The 22,655-nt window shown below is 42.7% G+C and overlaps 1 protein-coding gene across 3 annotated transcripts in view; it reads right to left on the bottom strand.

Annotated features, from left to right (window-relative positions):
• grik5 (glutamate receptor, ionotropic, kainate 5) overlaps positions 1-22,655 on the bottom strand; it is a 134,741-nt gene that overhangs the window by 13,215 nt on the left and 98,871 nt on the right. For all 3 annotated transcript variants that reach the window (XM_086039362.1, XM_086039363.1, XM_086039361.1), the window contains 10 exons: positions 21,218-21,376; positions 20,331-20,483; positions 17,077-17,181; positions 14,560-14,667; positions 8,881-9,084; positions 7,321-7,434; positions 5,939-6,048; positions 5,656-5,829; positions 3,500-3,665; positions 480-705 (listed from right to left, as the gene is read on the bottom strand). In XM_086039362.1, the coding sequence (XP_085895488.1) occupies positions 480-705; positions 3,500-3,665; positions 5,656-5,829; positions 5,939-6,048; positions 7,321-7,434; positions 8,881-9,084; positions 14,560-14,667; positions 17,077-17,181; positions 20,331-20,483; positions 21,218-21,376 (1,519 nt within the window). The remainder of the gene's footprint in view (positions 1-479; positions 706-3,499; positions 3,666-5,655; positions 5,830-5,938; positions 6,049-7,320; positions 7,435-8,880; positions 9,085-14,559; positions 14,668-17,076; positions 17,182-20,330; positions 20,484-21,217; positions 21,377-22,655) is intronic.

Here is a 22,655-nt window from a genome sequence, read left to right as displayed (position 1 = left end):
GTACCTCAGTTCTGGATAAGTGAGTGCAAGCAATATGAATATCCAGTATATCAATCAAAATGAAAATATTTGGCAAAATGACCACATCTGCAGGACCCACAATGTCAGTATAAACAAGGATCCAGAGGATGTAATCACTCCTATACAAATCACCAAAATATCAATCCCCAGATTTTATCTCAGCCATAAAACTTTAAATTACTCTCCTGTAAAAAGACAAAAATGGAGTTAACCCACTCCAGTTCTTCGTGACTCAATTATGTTCAAACACTAGATGGAAAAATAAATTGGCGGCGCGGTGTTAATTAAAAACGCGAGCGCCTATTCGGTATATTGGAACACTTGAAGATTCTTTTTGTTGATTAAGATTCGTGCGTGCAGATAAATGGATCTGGAGCGCACAGGCGATAAGCTGACCTACTTTGCTCACTACGCTGTAACAAGTGCAGCACGAATGAGGAAGCCGGTGTAGCACGTACCCAGCGGCATGCCGATGCCGTATCCCTTGGTATCCAGCAGGCCTCCGATCTGCGTCAGGTTGCAGTTGAGGCCGCGGTGGTACTCGTTCATGGTGCTCTCCATCAGGAAGGCGTACTTGGAATTGACCACGCGGGCGATGCCCTCCTCAGTGCTCTTGACGAACACGCTGGGCTGCTTGGAGTTCATGTAGTTCCACATGCGCTGGTACGTCTGGTAGCGAGAGTTCTGCGGGGGGAACCGGGGTGGGTTGGAAAGGGTGGGGACACACCGGGGGTGGGGTGGTTGATAGGAGCAAATGGGATCATGGGCACCCAAGGGGGGTAGAGAGAGGAGACAGTGGATACAGAAAGTGAACAAGGTCCCTCTTGGAATTGTAGCTTTTATGATGTATAAATAAATAATTGAATAAATGAATGAATGGACAAATAAATAAATAAATAAAATACTTTTAAAAGTGTTCTTAAAAGAATGAAAGAAAGAAATGAAAATAAATAAATATATACCAATGGTGGAAAAAAGTTCTAAAACAATTTTTTCTTGGTTTCATTTTTCCTTTAATATCACCCCAAATTTAAGCCGATCCCTGCTACACCCTGAACTGGTTGCCAGCCAATCGCAGGAGACAAACAAACATACACACCCACAATCACACCTAGGAGCAATTTAGAGTGATCAATCAGCATACCATGCATGTTTTTTGGAATGTGGGAGGAAACCCGAGTACCCGTAGAAAACCCACGCAGGGGAGAACATGCAAACTCCACGCAGGAGGACCGGGGCCGGAATTAAACCCACGACCTATGAACTGTGAGGCGGACATGCTAACCAGTCCACCACATATGTATGCAGAAAATAAATTGATGCTTTACTTCCATATATAGGCAGTGTCCTTTTAATGTGTGTTTGCTTTCTGATTATTTGCCGAATTCCTGAACATTTGCGCAGTTTCTGCGACAGATTAAGGCATTATCGGTTCACGTCGTTGAAATATAACTGTGACAACAAAAGCATTGTGAATCTTGAAAAGGACTAAAAGACACGCGGGCTAAGATAGGGAAAGACATCAAGCGATAAGAAAAGAGGGAAAAAGATGCACAGTGGATAAACGGGGAGGATAGAATGCAAGCCTGTGTGTGCAGATGAAAATCCAGTGTGAATAATGACACGGTGACATCAGTGCCAACTAGACGGGAGGAGCAAGAAAAAGCGAGGTGACTCGAGGGAACACATTATGCGGCGGTGGCGTCGAGCCGATGCATCATCAGTCGCGCTACGGGTGGGCGGGGCTCGAGGAGAGCGCACGCGAGCGGTGGCTCAGCATTTAGGAAAAACACGGCAAGAGGATTAAGTGTCTGGAATGCGCCATTACATATTTTATCAGGGTGCATTGTGGGCTGTGAGGAAGAGCAAATGCTGTGTATTATGTAGCAGCGGCAAACACCATTAGTTATACGCTTGTGTTTGCAATAATAGGCTGGCGTGTCGTAAAAAAAAAAAAAAGAAAGAGAGTAAAGCTCAAAATGCTGAGAATGGCTTAGATTTCCATCGGCGCAAACGCATTGGGAACACCGCATGTTCTTTCCTGAATCACAACCTGAAGGATAAATTGAGCAAATGTTTTAATGCTGCGATGTTATTGGACTCCATGCAACACAGATGTCAAGCAGCTTTATATTTTCCAAACCAATAGGTGGACAAGAACTGATCAAATGTGTTATATGTTAATGTGTCTTGCGAAGTTACTGGTCTCCATTTTGGCAACTCCAAATCAAAACATGCAAGAAAAACTTGCTTATCCTGTGAAGCCGTTGCACACTATGGAACACAGACGTGAAGCAAGTCTTCATTCCAAAATAAAACAAAAATTGCTCTGCTGTGATTCCTGTCTGTCAGTGGACTCCATGTAACACAGATGTGAAGCAGTTGCTTTTACCAAATCAAAACAAAATTGATGGAGTCCATGCAACAGAGATATGAAGCAGTCGACGATTCCAAATCGAAACACACGGGTCATTTGACCGGTTATGTTATACCTCTGAAGATGATGTAATACAGGTGAAAAACAGTTCAGTGTGTTACAGCTTTTACGATGGATGACTTCATGCAAAAAAGAATAGAGAACTGTTTCATATCTGCATTACATGGAATGCGCCAAGTTCACAGGATTAACTCATTTGATATTTTTTTCTTTCACGGTTTGTAATTTGGAATAGGATGAATGATTAATCAGTGTTTTTTAAATATTTGTTTTTATAAATAGAGAACTGCATCTGCATTGCATGGTGTGCACTAAGGTCACAATAATAACATAATAAAAGATCTTTATTTGCTTTCATGTTTTGATTTTGAATAAAGAACCGCTTCACCTCTGTGTTGTTTTGAGCCGACCAATTCCAAAGCAATAACACATTGGAACAACCACTTCAAATATGTGTTGCAGGATGTCAACCAACTTCACAGAAACAACACATTTGATTAAAAAAAAAAATCTTTCATGTTTTCTTTTGGAATAGAATGAGCAGAGTTCCCATTGTAATGGTGTGTATGTAACTTCTTCACATCCGTGTTGCATGTCATCCCAAAAAACTACTGTAATGATTCTGACCCCCCCTTTTTTTTTTTTTTAAACACTCTCTATTATTCTCAATGCAACTATGATCAATAATACCATGGGAATACAAACGCTCACAAACGTGACCATACCCTCGCAAATAAACAAATACGCTCACCTACTCACATTCCCATACGTAAACACACCTACACGGAAAAACACAACATGCGCACACACGCGCACACTCGAGTTGCGCAAACACAGATGCCAACACAGATGCCCCGAGGCGCTCTTGTAAGCAAACAAAGGCAGTCATCCCGCCACCTAAATGCATGCCACAGCAATGGAGATAAAGTGGCAGATGTGAGGATAAACATTAAGACAAATGTATCACGGTGCATTACACCAAGCGTCAAGAGAGTACAAACAAAACAAAACAAAACAAAAAAAAAAAAACAACACACATACCATGAAGAAAGTCATTGTGCTGCCCCCGTGGATGGTCCCATATTCGATGTTGGTCTGGTCGGCCAAGTCGTCGGGGGACTCGATGGGGACTTCCATCCTCTGCACGGTCAGGAAGGCGGCCAGGTTGGCCGTGTAGGACGAGATGATGATGAGGGTGAACGCCCACCTGGACCACGGCGGGAGGAACGGCTATCAGGTTGTACAAAATGGCTGATTTGTGCCCTTTGAAGCCTCTTGGGACACAATTGTGCATCTGTCACTACGGTGGGCAGCTATTAGAAAGCCGTTTGTTTTTCAAAATGCATGAGTCTTTATTTTCAGTTTGGGCATCAATCATTAGAGTGGACAGCTATTCACTATACGCTTAGTTTCCTGTCAAAGTTGCAATTAGAATTTTTTGGGGAACTGTAATGAAATGTTTTTTCATCTTGGTACTTTTCGACAATGATTGGCTACCTTGTTGTGAGTTGTATGGCATCAATTCCCAGTGAAGTTACCGAACAGTGTTCCTCCAATCTTTGTCTAAAATATCAGTTTCAGCTCCTAGCAATGATTAGCTCAGCACATAACTCCCAGTCCTTCTACAGCCTCAGGAATGCCCTCGGATGAGGTTTCCTGTGAGCGTGCATCTAACTGTTAGACTTGAATCTTGCGGCAAGGGAAGAGGAGTGAGCCACACGTCAGCTGAAAGACTAAATCTATACGATCTGCTCTCACAATCTAATCCCGGTCCTCGAATTTGTTTGGAGGATTTGTGGATTAATAATTCATGTTACGGGAAGAGGAACAATCTTTTAATATCCCACAAAGGGGAAATTAGATTTTACACTCCGTTTGTAATTTACATGTAATCAAAATGCACACGTTTAATCTTAGAGCTAATGATATGCACCCTAGTCTATGCCAGAATGTGCAGCCTTGTCTGCGTGAGTTTGGTAGTTTTGGTCTGTCTTGAATTTCCTTGTCCCTATCAAAAGCACCCACGACTACTAACCTGTTTTAGAGCTATCTAGTTAGTTATTTAGTTATTCAAATCAGATATCTAGTTACTCGTCAGTCAGTCAGTTAGTTAATGTCTACCTTGGAACTTACTTGAAACCTACAAAAAGCATCCACAACCCCGAGCTAGCTAGCTAACTAACCACTTATGGCACCAGGATTAACAAGTATTGTTTCTATCTATTCAGTCAGTCAGTCACTTAGCTTCGCTTCATCTTGAACTTCCTTCCCGCCAAACAAACACATCTATGACACCTAACTAGCAAACTAACTCTAGTTATTAACTTAAAAGCCAGTAAATCTCTCAGATACCAGTAAAGGTACTTAAAGGCAAAGCTAATATTGCTATTACTAACTAACCAACTTGCTCGCGAGCCAGTTGGTTAAAACTCATTTTATCATGCTTTTTGCTCAACTGGCTTGTGAGCAAGTTAGTTAGTTAGCTGGCTACATTGAGACTGCAGGCAAATGTGACTCAAATCAGATTTTTTTTGCCAAAATGTTAACTGTCTCTGATTTTATTATGGAAGTCTGAACAGCTCAATTCAGATTTTTCCAAATCCATCCTGGGCCATATGTATCTAAATCGGATACATATCCGATTCTTTGCAACGCAACCTCAGTCTGAACGGCAAGGTGGCACTTGGGAGGGAGACAGGCAATTTTCCATGAATCTGCAAAGTTGTTTTGAGTAACAGTTTTGACTTTATAATTGACTTTAATTTAATCACACAAGCATAAAGTGGACATTTGTGATGATGGTAATAATTCAGCCATGCAGTTCGTTTATTACGCGCGTCAATTATGTGACGTCATTTTTATCTTTCTTAGCTTACATTTTCGCGCAGATCCGGATAAATGCTGCCAGTGAATATTGTCTTTCAATTCAATTCAATTTTAGTTTTATAAATGTCTCAAAGGGCTTCACAGGAACTAATACCAAAAGCCTCAAAACACCATAACAACAAAGCAGCAAACTCATAATCTATGTATAGCAGATAACAAAACCCTAATGAAACATGCATAGAACATTAATATTAAATTAGGCTACACAAGCTGACAGAAACTGCATGAAGTTCGTTTCATTTGACAACATCCTATGGTCTAAACCCTCGCTGTTAGCTTCTGTTTGCATGGTGCCAAGCGGGGCCACTCACCACACTCCACTGACGCATCTGGTGGACAAGGCCCTCGGCATTATTTCGGATCCCTGCTGCATGAAGCCGCCGACGGGGAACCACAAGCTGTTGCCCAATGTGTACTGGTTCTCAAGCATGTCCCGGCGCTCTCGCAGACACGGGTGAGGGTTGTACCACTCGTAAGGGCTCAGCCTGGTAGCGAGAACACAAATCACTACAGGGGTCCGGCGTTTGATCGATCGATGCAACGAGGCCAAATGCGCCAGCAAGTGACCCATGCTAATGTAATGCAGTGAGCGACCTTGCAGCCAGGAAGAGCACACAGCTCACAGCCAGGTAGGCGAGCAGCATGAAGAGCCAGACGGCCGGCGAGAAAGGGTCCAGGAAGGAGAAGTAACCCGGCTTGCGACCCTGAAGAGGAAATTGATCAGCGTGGTACAGACAGACGGGGAGGTACAAAAAGAGGTCACGTCTCAGCAGTTTGAGAGAAAACTCGCAGCATGCAACACAGCGGGAGCGCTACCCTGTTCTACGCCTCCATCCATACTTGTTCCGTTTCGCAATGTTTACCGCTCATAAGCTCATTAGCAATGTAAAGATGGTAAGTTAGAGCGGTACACAGCATGTGACTGTTTAAGACTAATTACACTAGCAATAGCGCAAGACTCAAATTAGGTTTTTCATTTGATATGATAAATTATATGAAATGATAAAAAAAAAAAAAGATCATATGTACTGGCACACTGAAAAGACAAAAACAAAACCCTAAAAGAATAAAGTCAGAGAAAGACAAAAAAAATCCCCCCCAAAGAGTATTAATTATGAGAAAAAAGTCCAAATATTACCAAACTCACAAAATTGCAGGCATTAGTGACAGGTACAAGTCCTGCGTGGCGTAACTGCACGGAGGCGGGTTTGACTCCATGTAGGTAATTTAACATACAAGGGAGGGCTGCGCCACTGTGGCAGTGGTCACAACCAACTTCAATTATGTTAATCAAAACGGCTGCTTTAATTCCCTTTCAATGCACCACATTAGAGTTTTTGACATAGCAGAAGCCAATCTACCCCGTGAAGGCACTGGAACACTGCCTCTCCAACCCTGAATGTGTGCTACCCCAATAGATGTGCCGCCCAGAGGGATGATTTGAAAAATACATTAATTCAATTCTAAAATCGGCAAACGCGCAGCGAGCCTTGCACTGATATGAAAACCAGGATCTGCTAGCATTTGCGCCACAAAAATAGAGCCTGGAATGTTACAAGAGAAATCGAATACATCATTTACAAGACAAAAGTGTACTTTTACTAGAATAGAAAATAGAATCGAAAAAAATGCAATTTACAATTCATATCCTCGTAACATTGTGACTTTTTTCCCATGTCTTTACATTCTATTGTGACACTACTACTCTTTTGTTATTGCCAAAACTTCAGCATAATCATTTAAATTCACGAGGAACACAAGCATATGTTGGAAATTTCACAACTTCAAATTGCCTGAAGAGACACCTGTTTGGGATCCGTATAAAACTGTGAGCTGTGTTCTGATTTCTCCGTTCTCAGCAATGATGTCTTTTATTCTCTCACGGCCTGTAATCTTTCAAAAGGCTTAAAAGCATGGCGCACACACACAAAAAAAAAAAAATCCAAGATGAGATGTGCCCCGAAAAACATCCTTACTAGATGAACCCTGTACAGGATGCTGATCCCCAAGGTCATGAAAGGCTTGGAGAAGTCGATCACTTTCTCTCGCTCCGACGTGATGGTGAAACCCGCCACGGCCAGGTCGGCTTTCTGCGGGGACGGATGAAAATAGATCAAATATGGAGGATGGAGAGCGGCATACGGAGGAGAAGAAAAGAGGAAAAAAAAAAAAAATCAAAGCAACACAAGTGTTCAGGTGGATGCGAAAAATAGAACCGCACGCACTCGATGGCAACGGCATAGCGGCCACAAGTGGTCCAATGCACTTGAAGAGACATTTGGAGAAAAGTAAAAAAAAAAAAGATACAAATGTGCTTCCCTTTCCCGCATTCTATCCATCAATTAAATGAGGCTAATTGCGAGGAAGCACAGGCTTGGCAGGGCTTTCCACCTGTGTACCCCCCACCCCCCCGACGCAGGCCTGCTCCCCCTGCATCCTCCATTAGAAGCTAATTGATGAACATGGGCTGCTAATTACAGCCGACTGATCAGGCAATAGTGGTGCCGGTTGGTGATAGAGAGTGGAGAGCCAGCGGGGGCACCAGCGTGGCAGACCCCACAAGGGGACAGCAGTTTGGTAATTGAAGTGTACCGTACTGTAATTAAGCTGACCGAGGTTGGCTGTCATATGCTTCCAAGGCGTGAACGGGGGGTTTCGGGGGTGGGCAGAGGGTGGTTATATATTTTTAAAAAGACAACATGGACAATTTTGGCCAATGTAAGCATTGACTTTGATGGAACTATTAAGTCAGCGTGTGTCCCAGATAAGCCCCCCCCCCATCTCAGGAAATGAGAAGAAACGGCAGAGTTGGGCCACAGCTTGCACGTGTGGATGTGTGTGTTCAACTCCTTATGCATACAGTGAAATGAAGAAGCTATGCTGTGAAACACACACGTGGCACTGGGCCATTTTGGTTTAAAGATCTGTTGCAAATTGAATTCAGAGGTTTGCGTCAATGCATTTGACACGTTTGAAGGTAATTGCTGAAAAAGTGTAGAGACAAACAATCATGCAGTACTCAGTTGTGGAGATATAAGGTTTAACTGTTTTTCAAAATTTCAGCTTTCCCGAAAGTAATGCCCAGTGGCGCTGAACAAAATCCTCCTAGGGACTTTCAACCAATCGCTACCAGATTAGAAACGGGTGAACTAGACAGATTGGGGATGCGAAATGCACAGTTGCAATCGTAGGGTGTGGACCGAGCTTGGAAGCTCCGATGTTGACCAAAAGTGCTAAGGAAGAAGAAAGTCCCACTATATGAGGAGATTCATCCATCAGGTTCCATAACCTGCCACTGCGCAATCTAGTTATTATATTACACTTACTCCAAAATATTGGTCGACATCCCAGCAACAGACAGCCACATTTGTTTGTTAGGCAGTTTGCTGCAATTCTCCACTCACTGCACTGCATAACAACGAAGCTGTTCTGAAAATTTATAGCTAGTTCCATGGCTTTATTTATAGCTCCACTGTGGCCGGGCATTGTAAAAAATGTTTCCAAATCCAAACAGAGGGTGCTATACAAGGACTCACCCTGTTTATAAGCTCTCCAACCATGCCCGTCCAGGAGCCGTTGGGCTCGGGGGCGCCGTACAGCCCGTCGTCCACCAGCTTGATCTTGAAGGAGAACTTCAGGATGTCCGCCAGCTCCCTCAACATGTCCACGCAGAAGCCCTCGTACTGGTCGTTGCCCTGGAAGTCCTGGTAGTTGTCCTTGCGCATCACATACGGGTTTTCCTGAACGGAAGAGACAAATAGACAATGTGAGGGGGGTTGCATCCAACTATTTAGAATTTACACACGAGAACGTAAAGAATGAAACAGTACGCACATCATGATTCAATGCTGCAGTCCAATTCATTGTGCTGCTCCTTGTGGTGTGTCTGAATTGGCCATTGGGAGGCAGTGTAATACAATCATGCAGACAAACAAGAATAATACGACTTCTACTCCTACACTAAGTGAGTCTGTAAACTGCTATAACAGAATTTTTTTCACAGTGGATAAAGAATTATATGCCTGTGAGTATTGCTAGAGTAGCTGTCTAAACGTGTTGCTCCAATATTTCAAATAAGTTCAAATATGCGTTGCTTCAGTGCATCCGTTAGCATGTCAGTGGCGTTTTGCATTATTTGTTAGCATTAAAGACGGTAGTCAACCCAAACATTTTTTTTTTTCAAGAATATTTGCTATGCAGGCCCACTAGTTGAAACCAGGCATTCTGATGAATATTGCGGTTGTGGAATATCAGTTAAGCAGCAAATCCACCCGTTTTTAGCCATCTCAGGGGGCGACCATTTTGTCACTGTCGACTGAGCATCACAGTTGCTCAGGGATCAGATAACGATGGCTCAGCTTCAGAAAACAGGTCAGCCGTGATTGGTCCTTACCTGAGCCCTCAGCATTTGTAACCTAAATTTTCAGTAGACAGAAGTGACAAAATGGCCGCCCCGTGAGATGGCTAATAACGGGTGAATTTTGCTATATTCCATAAACGCAATATTAATCAGAATCGACTAGTGGGCCTGCATAGAACATGTTGTTGACTAAAATGTTTGGATTGACTTCCACTTTAAGATAAGCGGGCTTTCCTTAGGCTGTGTGGTTGTTTTAAATATACCATGTGTATTTTATGTATGTGTTCTGTTGAGGATTTAGGGGTTCTCTTAAACACGATCAATAGCAAAAACGTACAAAAAAAATAGCCCTCAACATTAGTATCACTGATAAGAATAAGACCTGGTGGACATATTTCAACTCAATTCAACTCAAATGTATCATTAGAGGACACATGAGAAAGTATCATGATCCCATTCCCAGAATTCAAATGGAAGTCAGCCATTTTGATCTGAAGCTGCCATTTAGGCCGAATTTCAAGGCTTTGACAACCACCCCCAAGGGAGTCTGGCCAAATGAGATCATAAGCAGGCATCCGAAACAGATGAACGACGATAAATTGCCAAGCTTTTTGTCCAAGCCTGATCATTTGAATGGAGTATGGAGTCAAAGTTTGAAGAATATCTATTTTCAAAGATCTGCCGTGAAAACGGGACGCCTGCTTGACTTCAGCTGTCCCATTAGAATATGCAAGCGTACCCAATGTGACCCGTTATAGCTCCTGTAATCGCGTAACATCTTAAACGCCCTCACAAGTGTACTTCCAGTAAACGTTAACACTTGTGCTGTGTCTGACAGGCCTCCTACACTTATGCAACTTGTCAGCGTGGATGTAGAAGAAAGTCAAATCAATGTTAGTTTGTGTATATTTGACACCATGACTAAAATAAGATGGAGTTTATCTAAAGGGGAAATACGCAACTTCCGCATAGTTGGCACACAAATGCTCTTTGTTGTGTGGCGTCTGCGTCTCATCACGTCAAGCTCCTCTGGGCTTGTTTTTTCTTTCCCTTCTTGTTTTGAATGACTGCAGGTTCCTTGGCAGCTTCTTTCCCTGTTCGACTTCCACTTGGGAACGGTTTTGTGTAATCCTCCAGAGAGACAGAAACAAGAGCTTGTGGAAGCTCCCACATCGCATTACGGTCTCTTCCAAAGACAAAAATCACAAGTTTTTTGTATATTTGACCCAAATAAAAGTTACTTTCTAGGTTTGGGATGCTGCAATCTACTATTAGACTAGGCGGAATGATCAAGTCACACACAACCACAGTTCACAGTATACTGAAATGCCAATCGCTGCTAAAGGTTGTTTTTCCCTCCTAATGTCATGAATTCATTCTCTTATTTACTCAGCACACTATTCTTCTACTTTTTATGAGGTCATTGTTTAATTTATTCTTGGAAAAAAAAAATTATTAAGTGGCACATCCTTTACTAAACATCGAGACCTTTACACATGTTCAAAAAAAAACAATTCCAGGAAGCAACAATTCTTGGAAGCCTGAAGACGATCAAAACAATGAGGGAAGTTATTCTCCTAAAAGGAAATTCACTGTGTAAAATGCGTTAGTATAACTGGGCCTAAGTGATGTTAACCTCTGCTGGGGGTTCACCTCAGTTCCTACTAACATAGTGTCTCAAATTATCTTTCCCCATTGAAATGAACGGAATTGCCATTAATCCGTACCAGCCTCCAGAAAAACAAAAACATTTGTATGGCTTTTTAAAATATATTTTTTTTAAATCCACCCACACCCTCTCAAAACTATGACGATTAACACTGCAACTTAATCCTTGTTATGTTACGTTAGCTTTTTTTGTAACAAATTACGACTCTCGACATCTTGACTTTTTGTGTTTGTGTGCGTGAGACCTTTTCTTGGAATATTTTCCGAACCCAGAACCTCCTGTGAGGCAGACGTACTAACCACCACCAATTCACTGTGCTGCCATATTGTTCTGTCTGATTCCAAAAATGCATTTGTAAGGCTTAGAAACAGCTGTTCCTATGATGCAGTAGTCAGCACGGCAAACTACAAGCACACTAATAGAAATGACCAAATTAATACTACTTGCAATTATTCCATTTGTGAAGGCAGCAGTTTTGACACTGCTCATATTGTCCTCCAGTGACCCCGACAAATATTTTTAAGCTATAGGGCCAATGAATCTGATGATGTGGTGGTGAGTATTTGCAAGATACATCTGGTGCTTGTTGGGCCGCCGCATAACACATTTGCATCTCTCTCCCAAGAGATCCTCCCAGCCTGACTCGACTCCAATAGCCAATTAGCCTTTTGTTTTGTTTTGGTGTTTTTTTTTTTTTTTTTAAAGGAAAGAAAATGGCAAGGCTGATGCATTCTGGCTGCAGTTGCAAGCTAGAACATAAAATCATTTGCATTCCAAACAGGTAGAAGTAGTAAAAAAGCTTTTCCACAGTGGGAGGACAAGCTGCATGAGTACACAAACAGCAAACCAAGGACAAACAGCTAGCATCAACAGTCTACTTAAATGATTTTAAGTGTGTGTGTGTGTGTGCTTTTTTAAAGTGTAGTATTTTCAACACGCAGTCTACTTGGCACTCAGAATCGGGGGCAAGAGGTACCCCTGGGAACGCAAGGAATTCATCTGAACGAGCGCTGCCGGAGTAACTTTAGCGCAGACCGTAAAGGACGCACACTGCAGTGGCAAACGTCACTGAGGTAGCTGTACGCTGTCAAAATCGCGACTCCCCGGCGAGAGCTGTTAAAAGTGCGGTTACAGTGATCACAGTGCTTTGTAAGCACCTTACAAAACACCCTATCAAAGCACTCTGCCACGCATCACAAGTGCAAGTCAAAGCTTTCCAGGGAGCATTTGATTTAATGCCGCAACAGCAAGACATTTTTTTTTTTAAAGTTTTAATCCACGTCCACTTCAAACTATGGTAGACTATTTGTCTTTTAGACAACATGTTATTCCTAAGTAACATACTGTACAATGGCACAACTGAGCATATGCCCGTATAAAATGTTCCAAATCTCCATGGCTCGTTTGTTGGAACTACTTTGATCGACTTGCGACCACTCCAGGAGTTAAATGCCATCCCACAGCTCGGTTTGGCTAGGCTGGTGTATGGCCAGTGTGTTACGACCGTGTAGGGTTCTTACCCCAACATTTTCAGACCCTCTTTTACCCTAACGTTTGAAAGAATTCGAAAAAAGTTGAATTGGGATTGAACGGCTGAACTGTGAAAAGACAAGTAAATTCGTCAATGGCAGTGAATGAGTTCATGTTTGTTTTTTTATTGAAACACTGGACAATAAAATTGACAATATGTTCTTTCTTCCATGTCAGTGATAAGATTGTATTCATCCAGTCCTCTAAGATGACAAGACTCAACCCCGACAGAGTTGTGTCAGAGACTTCCTCCATATTTTTGGTAGTAGTCCAAATGATGCCCTGACTTCAACTCAAATGAACATTTATGGGACTGGCTTTTGTGTGTGGTAGGTGGTAAAGTGAGCAATCCAAACACGTTGGTCAACTTGCAACGACTGCTGGAGTGGAACGTCATCCCACAGCACTGTGTGACCAAGCTATTGTGGCTGCGGATGCTTCTTTCACACGCTACTGAGGCTCCTGACTGTTAATTGCAAAACGGTTTCTTTCAGCCAAGAACAGCAAACAAAAGTCGATAGCTACTGCAGAATAAGTTGGCAAAGGCAGTGAAGATTTGGCACGTTTGCAATTGTGCTGCTCATCGCACAAAAAATACTTTGCTTACGAATTTGGCCATCATTTCGGAAGCAAATAACTGGCTTTCCAATAGTATGGAATATACTGGCAAGAAAAGCTGTTACAACAGACAGTAAAGCTACCGAAAACACATTTCCACAATTTTACATGGGGACACCTGCTTGTACAAGGAGAGCTAGTAAGATACATCTAGTTTATGAAAGCACACATGTGGTTGTGTGTGTGCATATGTGTGTGTGCTGTTAACTTCATATCCGTTCTACTTGACACTAGGTGGGTGTCTTGCTAGGTGGGCGCACTAAGGTGTTGAATGTACCGTCACTATTCTATTCCTGTAAACATTTCTCAGTATTTTAAACTGTCAGAACTGGCATTTATTAGGCTTTTGTTCCAGACAAAGTGAATGGGGAGGTGAGTTCTGGTAGCAAATGGACATACACTACTTCTAACACACATGATAATCAACAATAAGAGCACATATGCGATTTTAAATGAACTGTGACAAATTACAACCAGAATTGATTAGATAGATTGGATTAGATATATTACAGTAAATTGACTCGTAAATAAAACAAAGTAGTTGGATCTCTGGAGTGTTTGCTCAAACATCAATGATATTAAACAACAAAGTCAATCTTTTGTTAGCCACTTAGTTACGTAAATGTGTCTGTGAGCGAGCCCAACCAAATTTTGCGGGATTCTGCCTCCCTGAGTAAAAACACAATCAATGTTTTTACTTGCACCCCAAGTTGTAATGGTAACGAAAGCTGCACTCGGCATTAGCCCTGCTGCAACGTGCGGGGCAGGGTGAGCAGTGGCTCACTTGCATGAGATGGGACCAGCCCCTCAAAACAGGCTGATTTTAGCGAGGCTAGTATTCTAGTTTGTTCCACGCATCCACAAAATAATCACAACAATGGAAATAATGTATTATTGCTATGTCAATACTGTCACTCCTAAAACACCAGCTCAAGCGATAAGTGAAAAGCAGGATCCAAGGACGCAAAAGATATACACCCAGACTCACACACAAACGCACACTGTGTTGCTGCCCCCTGAAGGAAAGTGTGACCTTACCAGAATGGTGGTGACAATGAGGGTCTTGTTGGCGAGCGTCTCCGACACGTTAATATCCAGGCTGGTGGAGTTCATCGCCAGGGTGTTGTTGGAGTACCAGATCCCAATCTAATCAGAAGAGACGAGAGAGAGAAAATGTCCTTCGTGCTTCATGAGCAAAACAATGCTCGCCCTGGAGAAATATGATTCAATTGTAGAAGGTTACATCCACCATTTCAATGTGACACAAGAAAATCATAGAAAATAAAGGGAGAGAGGACAATGAGATTCAAGGTGCAGCATTGTTCCTGTAAAGCTGGCTGGCATTTGAATCACATGGACATTTTGGATATAAAAATTGCTGAGGTCAGAAGTAAGCAAGCAAGTACAAATACTTGGTTACTGTACATGCGTTGATTTCTTTTTAGGAATTTGCATTTTGCTGGAGTATTTATTTTTCTGACCACTTTTTATTTTTACTTCCACATTTTAAAAAACGACTGTACTTCCAACTCCTTTGTCAAAAATTTCCAATCTCTTGCCAGCTTATAACGCAGAAAAGAAAACAGACAGCAATTATTTTAAGGAACACGAACCAGGGATTATGAACAAGAATGTCAACATATTTGGAGAATTCCAGCAATCCCATCAGTGGGCTAATTTAATTGCTTGACAAGAATGATTTGAGGCGAATGTATTGTCTTGTGCTCTTAAAAACCACCAGCTTTTGACATTCACATTTGTTTCTATTACTATGTTGATTTAGCTTTTTTTTTTTCCCGAGCCTACGGTCAAGTTGGACTTTAAAAAAAAATAAAATGTAAAAACAAAAGTAAATCCTCATTACTCGCTCCTCCATCTTTTTCTGCATGTCAAGAACTTACTTACAGACAACACCCAGGATCTCCAAAGCAGCCACGCCAGTGGACCATACGAACATACCAAAAGGTTGAATTGTGGTGTGAATCTAGTAGGAAACATCAATAGTAGCCTACACTGACTCTATTGGGCTATTAAACAGAGAACCTTTGCAATGCTAACCACTTATAAACAGTACGTACCTTAATTGAACCCAACGGGGGCCTCCGCCAAACATGCAGCTACACGGCATTGTTTCATTATAAACAAATCAATTCATGGGCAGAAATGTATTTTTCTTCATGAGCATCTTTCTGTGTATTTCACTTTTATGTGACACTGAAGTCACTTAAGTACATAAGTGTGCCATTACATACTAACTGGCTCTACCGGTGTGCAATGGCGGCAAACAAAAGCTATTGTTTTTGCGATATATCAACCGGTCGCACAACGACTCCTTGCAAAAAAAAAAAAAAAAAAAAAAAAAAAAAAAATTGACTTTTTCTCTGTTCATCCCACTCTGCCATTTTATCCAGCCGCGGAGCTGGAAAGTTAATTATAACAAGTGAGACGCCAAATTAAAGAACAGCGCCGTTTTATCAGCTGGCATTTGGCGCTAAACGCGGGGGCGCCTCGTAAATGAGCGGCCCCATCGAGGGGGAGAGAGAGCAAGCGGCCTCATCCAGTCAATGAAGCGCGCATCCATGTGTGCGCTCGGGCTTCATTTAATCCCGCCTTTGAAAGGACATGGATGGTCAGTTTCGCGGCACAGTGGCTTGACAAATATATTTTGGGCTCCCGACCAGTTGATCAAACATTCATAAAAACAAGCTCTTTTATTGAAGGTCATGGGGATTATCCATTAAAAAAAACATACACAAACAAAATACATAAACATTCACACAAGTAGGGGAGTGGATGATAATGATTATTCTGATTTATGAGCCAGCCCTGAATGCAGCTCCAGCTCATCCTCAGCTCCCTAAAGTCATTAGTGAAATGAAGAAACTGCAGGGAATTGTTACAAAAGAGTTGCATGATAAAAATCCCCTCAATGTAATGAAATAGCTTTCGCAATGGCCTTTTGTCCAGAAAGAAGTGAGACAGTTCAAAGGCAAACCTAAAATTGCTTCCTTTCTTCACCGTTATTATTCTTAAGCCAAATATATCGCCAAAATTTAAAGGGACAATCATCTCGGTGAAGATCAATGTCAGGTAGGAGCTGTAGAGCGCTCCTTGGAATTTTCTGAAAATCCAGCCCGTGGAGCCAGTTTCACTTAGCGACAAGAAATTTAATAGACATGTCCATCGTGAGTAGACTCACAAAACAGTCTCAGGAAAGTAAATAAATAAATACACATTTTAGAAATGTAGCATTAAACAGTTTTTAAAAGATATATGCATTGTTATTCTAACTTTAGATGTCAAAAAAGATTTGTGGCACCCCATGTTTTTGTTTTTTTTGTTCGGTGGTAGAAATGGCTCCTTGAGTATTTAAGGTTGCCGACCCCTGCACGTTTACATGCTGGATGCATTTTTCTATAAAGTCTACATAAAGTAACTCCTGTAGCATTTTGGAAAGTACACAGGTGACCTGCAAATCCCCGCCAAAGAGCCGGCGGGGCACAGTGACCTGACGGCGGCGTGACAAAAAAAAATAAAAAGCAGCAGACTGCTGACCTCCTTGTGGCCTCCTCGGTGTTTCTCCAGGATCCGCAGGGTGTAGTTGGTCCTCTGACCTTTGCTGTTGAACTCCACGTGCCCCGTCAGGCCGTCGTACTCCACCTGGCAGAGACAAGACCATGGCAGAGGAAAAGAAACGAAAACCAAGAAAATGTTCTTTCAGCCAGTGGTGATTCCGCATTAAGGGAAAACGGTGCTGTTTTTGCTTGTTTTTTAAATGTTATATTTAATACAGAGCAGTGATTTAATTGCAAAATAAATGGAAAACAAACATGGGAGGGCGCAACATTTTACCCCTTGATTTTTTTCATTGATGTATAAATGCTTGCACTGCCTGAATTCTGCCCAGCAAAAAGGGGCAAACTGTTTTTTTGGGCAATTTTAGAAGGATGTCCCTTACGTTTGCAAATTAAAAAAAAAAACTTACATTTACTATATCCATCCATCCATTATCCAAACCGCTTTTCCTCACAAGGGTCACGGGCGTGCTGGAGCCTATCCCAGCTGTCTTCGGGCAGTAGGCGGGGGACACCCTGAATTGGTTGCCAGCCAATCGCAGAGCACACAGAGACAAACATCCATACTCACAATCACACCGATGGGCAATAAAGAGTGGCCAATTAACCTACCATGCATATTTTTGGAATGTGAGAGGAAACTGGAGTACCCGGAGAAAACCGACGCAGGCACGGGGAGAACATGCAAACTCCACACAGGAAGGCGAGGGCCAGATTCAAACCCACGACCTCTGCACTGTGAGGTGGATGTGCTAACCAGTGGACCACCATGCCGCTGGTAACGCAACCAGGAAAACATATTTTGCGGCATTTAAAAAAAAAAAATTTAAAAATGGAATTAAATTGTAGCAAAGTAGAAATATAAATTAACATGGTTTATGGCATTTTTTTCCCCCAAACCTCACTTGTTTTCATTGCTTCACAAATGAAAGTTGCTGTACAAATTCTGGCCAGCAACAGGAGGCCTTATGTGACTCGACCGTGAATTTTATTTTTAGAAGAAATATTTTCCTCTACAATATCTTGCTGTGTTCACTAGACAGATCAAATTGTACTTCAATTGTTATACTGTACTGCAAATAAAAAACTCAAATAGTTGTTTCACTGGTATGTGGCCTTACTTTCTCCATACAAAAACACCTCAAATGGCTGCAAATGCAGACATCGCCGTGACTATCAGGGTTTGAATTCACTCGTGTAAACAAGGCAATGTGTTTATAATAGCATCTTAATACAAGCATCAATATTTGGCTCCAGTACATCAATAGCTTATCAAGGGAAGAATTATCATGATGGAGTATCGATATTTTGTCCCGTCCTTTGAGAGTGAAAAAGCAAAGAGTGAACAGACAGCGATGGATCTGGGACATGGATGGGCAGCTTCACAGCAACGAGGAGAAACTGCCAGATTAGATAGAGCGGCGCACCTCCCGCGTATGAACGTCAATGCCCGGGAATTGTATGAGGAACGTTGAGGATGGAGCTCACCGTGATGTTGACTAACATGGACAGATGTCTGGCCGGTGGGGAGGAGGCAATGAGGGATGGCGCCCCAGCCGCTTTGACAACACGCCGTCGATCTCTCATACACACACACACACACACACACAGACACACACACACACACACACGAGGCCGAGGCCACATGCAACATGAGATGAGGATGATAACGAAGCTGCCATTCATTCTCATTAATCAGCCAGCAAGAGACAAGTGGTCAGAAATCATCATCATCATGACAGCATGCAACATGTTAATGGGAAATGTACAAAAAAAAAAAATGGATACAGTTTTACTGTTTTCCATCTGGAACACTCCCGGCAATCATGGCAGACCATTATTTTTTGCCCTCGCCCAAAAAAAAACAACATGCATCTTTTAAATGGACACACTCAATATTGTGGAACAACCACGAGTCAGTCTACAGGAATGCAACTCATCGAAGACATGGTGAGATTCCACACTGTAAGTCATATGAGGGACTCTTCACGTGCTGCTTTTTGGTTAGCCACAGTGTTAAAAGTTAATGCTGCGATGTCCGCGTGTGAACGGAGGTAATCGGGGGTGTGAGACCTTGGACTTGGCAGTCAAGTATGATTTTTATTCACTTTATACATACATCTGCATCTTTGAATGAAGCTTTGTAGGAAGTGTGCGGTAAGGTTGGAAACCACTGACATAGGCAGAGGCAGTCTTTCAGGAAAGATTGGCAACCGGTGAAATAAACAGTACAGGTCATTTTGGGGAAGGGTTGAAAACAACGGAATAGACAGACGGACAGTCATTTTGGGATAGGCTGGGACATAGTGAAAGGGAAGGATTGGGTCATTGTAGAAAAGTATGGGAACCACTGAAAGAGAGAGACAAGGTGATTTGGGGAAAGGTTGGGAACCGAACCTCTGCAATAAATGGACTGGGTCGTTTTGGGAAAGGTTGGGAACCACTAATGTAGACCGATGGGGTCATTTTAAGAAGCTTAGCAACCAATGAAATAAACAGACTGGGTCATTTTGGATAATTTGGGGAATTAGTGAACTAGAATGGGAAGGTTTTTTTAGGAAAGGTTGGGTAAAATGGACAGATTGGCTAATTTTGGGTACGGGAACTCTCGAAATAGACTGACTGGGTTATTTTGGGAAGGGTTGGAAGCAAGTGAAATAGACAAAGGGGCTCTTTAGGAGAGGGCTTGAAAAGAAATTAAGCAGACAGATGAGGTGATTTGGCGAAAGGTTGGGATGTGGTGAAATAGACAGACTGGGTCATTCTGGCGAAGGTTGGGAACTACTGATATTGACCAATGGGTTAATTTGAAGAAGGTTAGCAACCAATGAAATAGACTGGGTCATACTGGAGAATTTTGGGAATCAGTGAACTGGAATGGGCCATTTTAGGAAAGGTTGGGCAAAATTGAAAAAAGTGAAATTGTCCGATTGGGTCACGTTGGGAAAGGTGTGGAAGCAATGCAATAGACGGGGGTCCTTTTCTGCGGTGGACTGTTCCATTCACTCTACTGTGACTAAAACTGTCAAGTACAAATAATCGGTTTAGTCGTATACGTGTTTTGCTGCTACCTCAAAGATTTTTCAAGTTCTATGATGTGCAGTGCATTGATTTTCACATCAAATCCTACTAAATCCCCAGGAACATTTTCTCTTTGGCGCCATCCACATGAAGCAACTCCCACACGTGCATAATATGAGAATGCATGTTCACACAGCGCACCCGTGTGCGTACCATGCGCAGGTAGTTCATAAGACTGGTCCCGTGTTGCCAGATCTGAGGCGAGGTACAGCTGAGCGGCTTCACTCCTATTTCCTGGCTGCGGTTGAGTTCCCTCACCGCCCCCACCACCACGTGCACCGCATCAAACATCAGCGCTGACGACAGCTGCAGAAGCAAGAGTGGGAGTACGGGAAAACGGGAAAGCGGGAAGGGGGGGGGGTCGTAGGTTGGAGAGCGGGGGGGGGGGGATTGGAGTGAAGTCGTCAGGGGAGAAAACGGATGGATGAGAGGAATACAGATTGTTAGATCAATAGGCATTACACACAAGTCAAAGATGTTACGTGGCATGTTTGCATCATCATGAAACACAATGTCTTTATCGGCTGTTAATTAGCTTGGGTTAGACTGTTTTTCCAGGTGTGTGCAGCGGGAGAGGCGGTGCGCCAACTCTGTCAGAATGTTGAAGATGATGCATGGGTGTGCAAAAACTTAGAATAATACGAAACTAGTATGAATTGAATATGAATGCTTAGTGCTGAAGGGAGCTTAAAGGGGAAGTCAACCCAAACATATTTTTTTCAAGAGTATGTTCTATGCAGGCCGACTAGTTGAAACAAGGCGATATGATTAAAAGGAAATAAGCATTAAGCAGCAAAATCCACCCGTTTTTAGCCATCCCATTTTGTCACTTCTGTCGACTGAAAATGACATCGCAGACTCTCGGGGCTCAGATAACGACCAATCACGGCTCACCTGTTTTCCGAAGCTGAGCTATGATTGGTCGTTATCTAAACCCTGAGGGTGTGTGACGGCGCTAATGTAGATCTGACAGGGTGCAAAGACCTGGAGTTGAGAAAAAAAAAAAAAAAAAAAATCAATTTTTGTACAAATTCACTGACCGCTGGGCCGGGGTAGGACAGGTGGCAGCCCTCGTTCCACGACAGGTTGAGGCTGCGGATGAACTCCAGGTAGAAGGGATGAGTAGTGTTGAACATGGAGAAGCCCACCACGTTGGACTGCTCGTCCACGATGTCGTCCAGCCTCATGAGAGGGAAGTCCTATGAGAAGCCAGTGACAGTTTCAAGTGACGGTGGTGACTGCGCACCATGTGGCGGTGGAGGAGTAAAATATAGTGTAGAGTCAAGTGTGATGAGGAAGGGAGCGAGTGACAGCATCTAATCTTAGAAGAAGCTTGACAACAAGGAGAGGAGCAGAGTAGCAACTGAATGAGACAACAACTCCAGTTGCTTACTCATACCGTGTTATTATATTCTCAAACAGACACTATCTTTGTTATTTGAACAGGCTTTTTGACAGTAGCCGTTCTGATATTAGCTGGGCCAGCGGTAGGGAACTCCGGTCCTCGAGGGCCAGTCTCCTGCCTGTTTTAGATGTGTCCCTCCTACAACACACTTGATTCAAACGATCAGCTCAACAGCAAGCTCCGCAGGAGCCTGATAACGATCCTGATGATTTGAGTCAAGTGTGTTGGAGGACAGAAACATCTAAAACATGTAGGATAGCGGCCCTCAAGGACCGGAGTTTTAGCGGTAAGGAATTACACTTTGTCACTAGGTTAATTTTAATACTTAAGTACAGCAGAGGTCAGATACTTTTGAAGCGGAAATCAACCCAAACACTTTTTTTTTCCCAAGAATATGTCCCCAGCAGGCCCACTAGTTGAAACACGGCATTCTGATTGATATTGTGTTTGTGGAATAAGAGTTAATTCACCCGTTTTTAGCCATTCCGGGGGCGGCCATTTTGTCACTTCTGTCAACTGAAAATGACATCACAGTCGCTCATGGCTCAGGTAACGACCAATCCCGGCTCACCTGTTTTCTGGAGCTGAGCCGTGATTGGTCGTTACCTGAGCCCTGAGCAGTTGTGATGTCATTTTCAGTCGACAGAAGTGACAAAATGGTCCACGATGTCATCCAGCCTCATGAGAGGGAAGTCCTACGGGAAGCCAGTGACAGTTTCAAGTGACGGTGGTGACAGCGCACCATGTGGCGGTGGAGGAGTAAAATATAGTGCAGAGTCAAGTGTAATGAGTGAGATGGCTGGATTTTGCTGCTCAACTCATACTCCACAAACACAATATCAATCAGAATGCCGTGTTTCAACTAGTGGGCCTGCTGGGAACATATTCTTGAAAAAAAAAAGTGTTTGGGTTGATTTCCGCTCTAAGACTTTTACTCAATTAATCGTAAGCATGGTGACTTTAACTTTTACCAAAGTTATTTTCTGTGATGACACTTGCACTTTTATCCAAGTATCGCTTTCAGGTGCTTTATGCAAGACTGGTTAGATGCCATCAAGTGCACATCCTGAAAT

Source organism: Filicampus tigris, chromosome 8 (assembly GCF_054856515.1).
Source record: "Filicampus tigris isolate MCC_2025a chromosome 8, RoL_Ftig_1.0, whole genome shotgun sequence".
NCBI lineage: Eukaryota > Metazoa > Chordata > Actinopteri > Syngnathiformes > Syngnathidae > Filicampus > Filicampus tigris.
The sequence above is the reverse complement of the archived record's forward strand: the minus strand, read 5'-3'. Positions and strand labels throughout refer to the sequence as shown.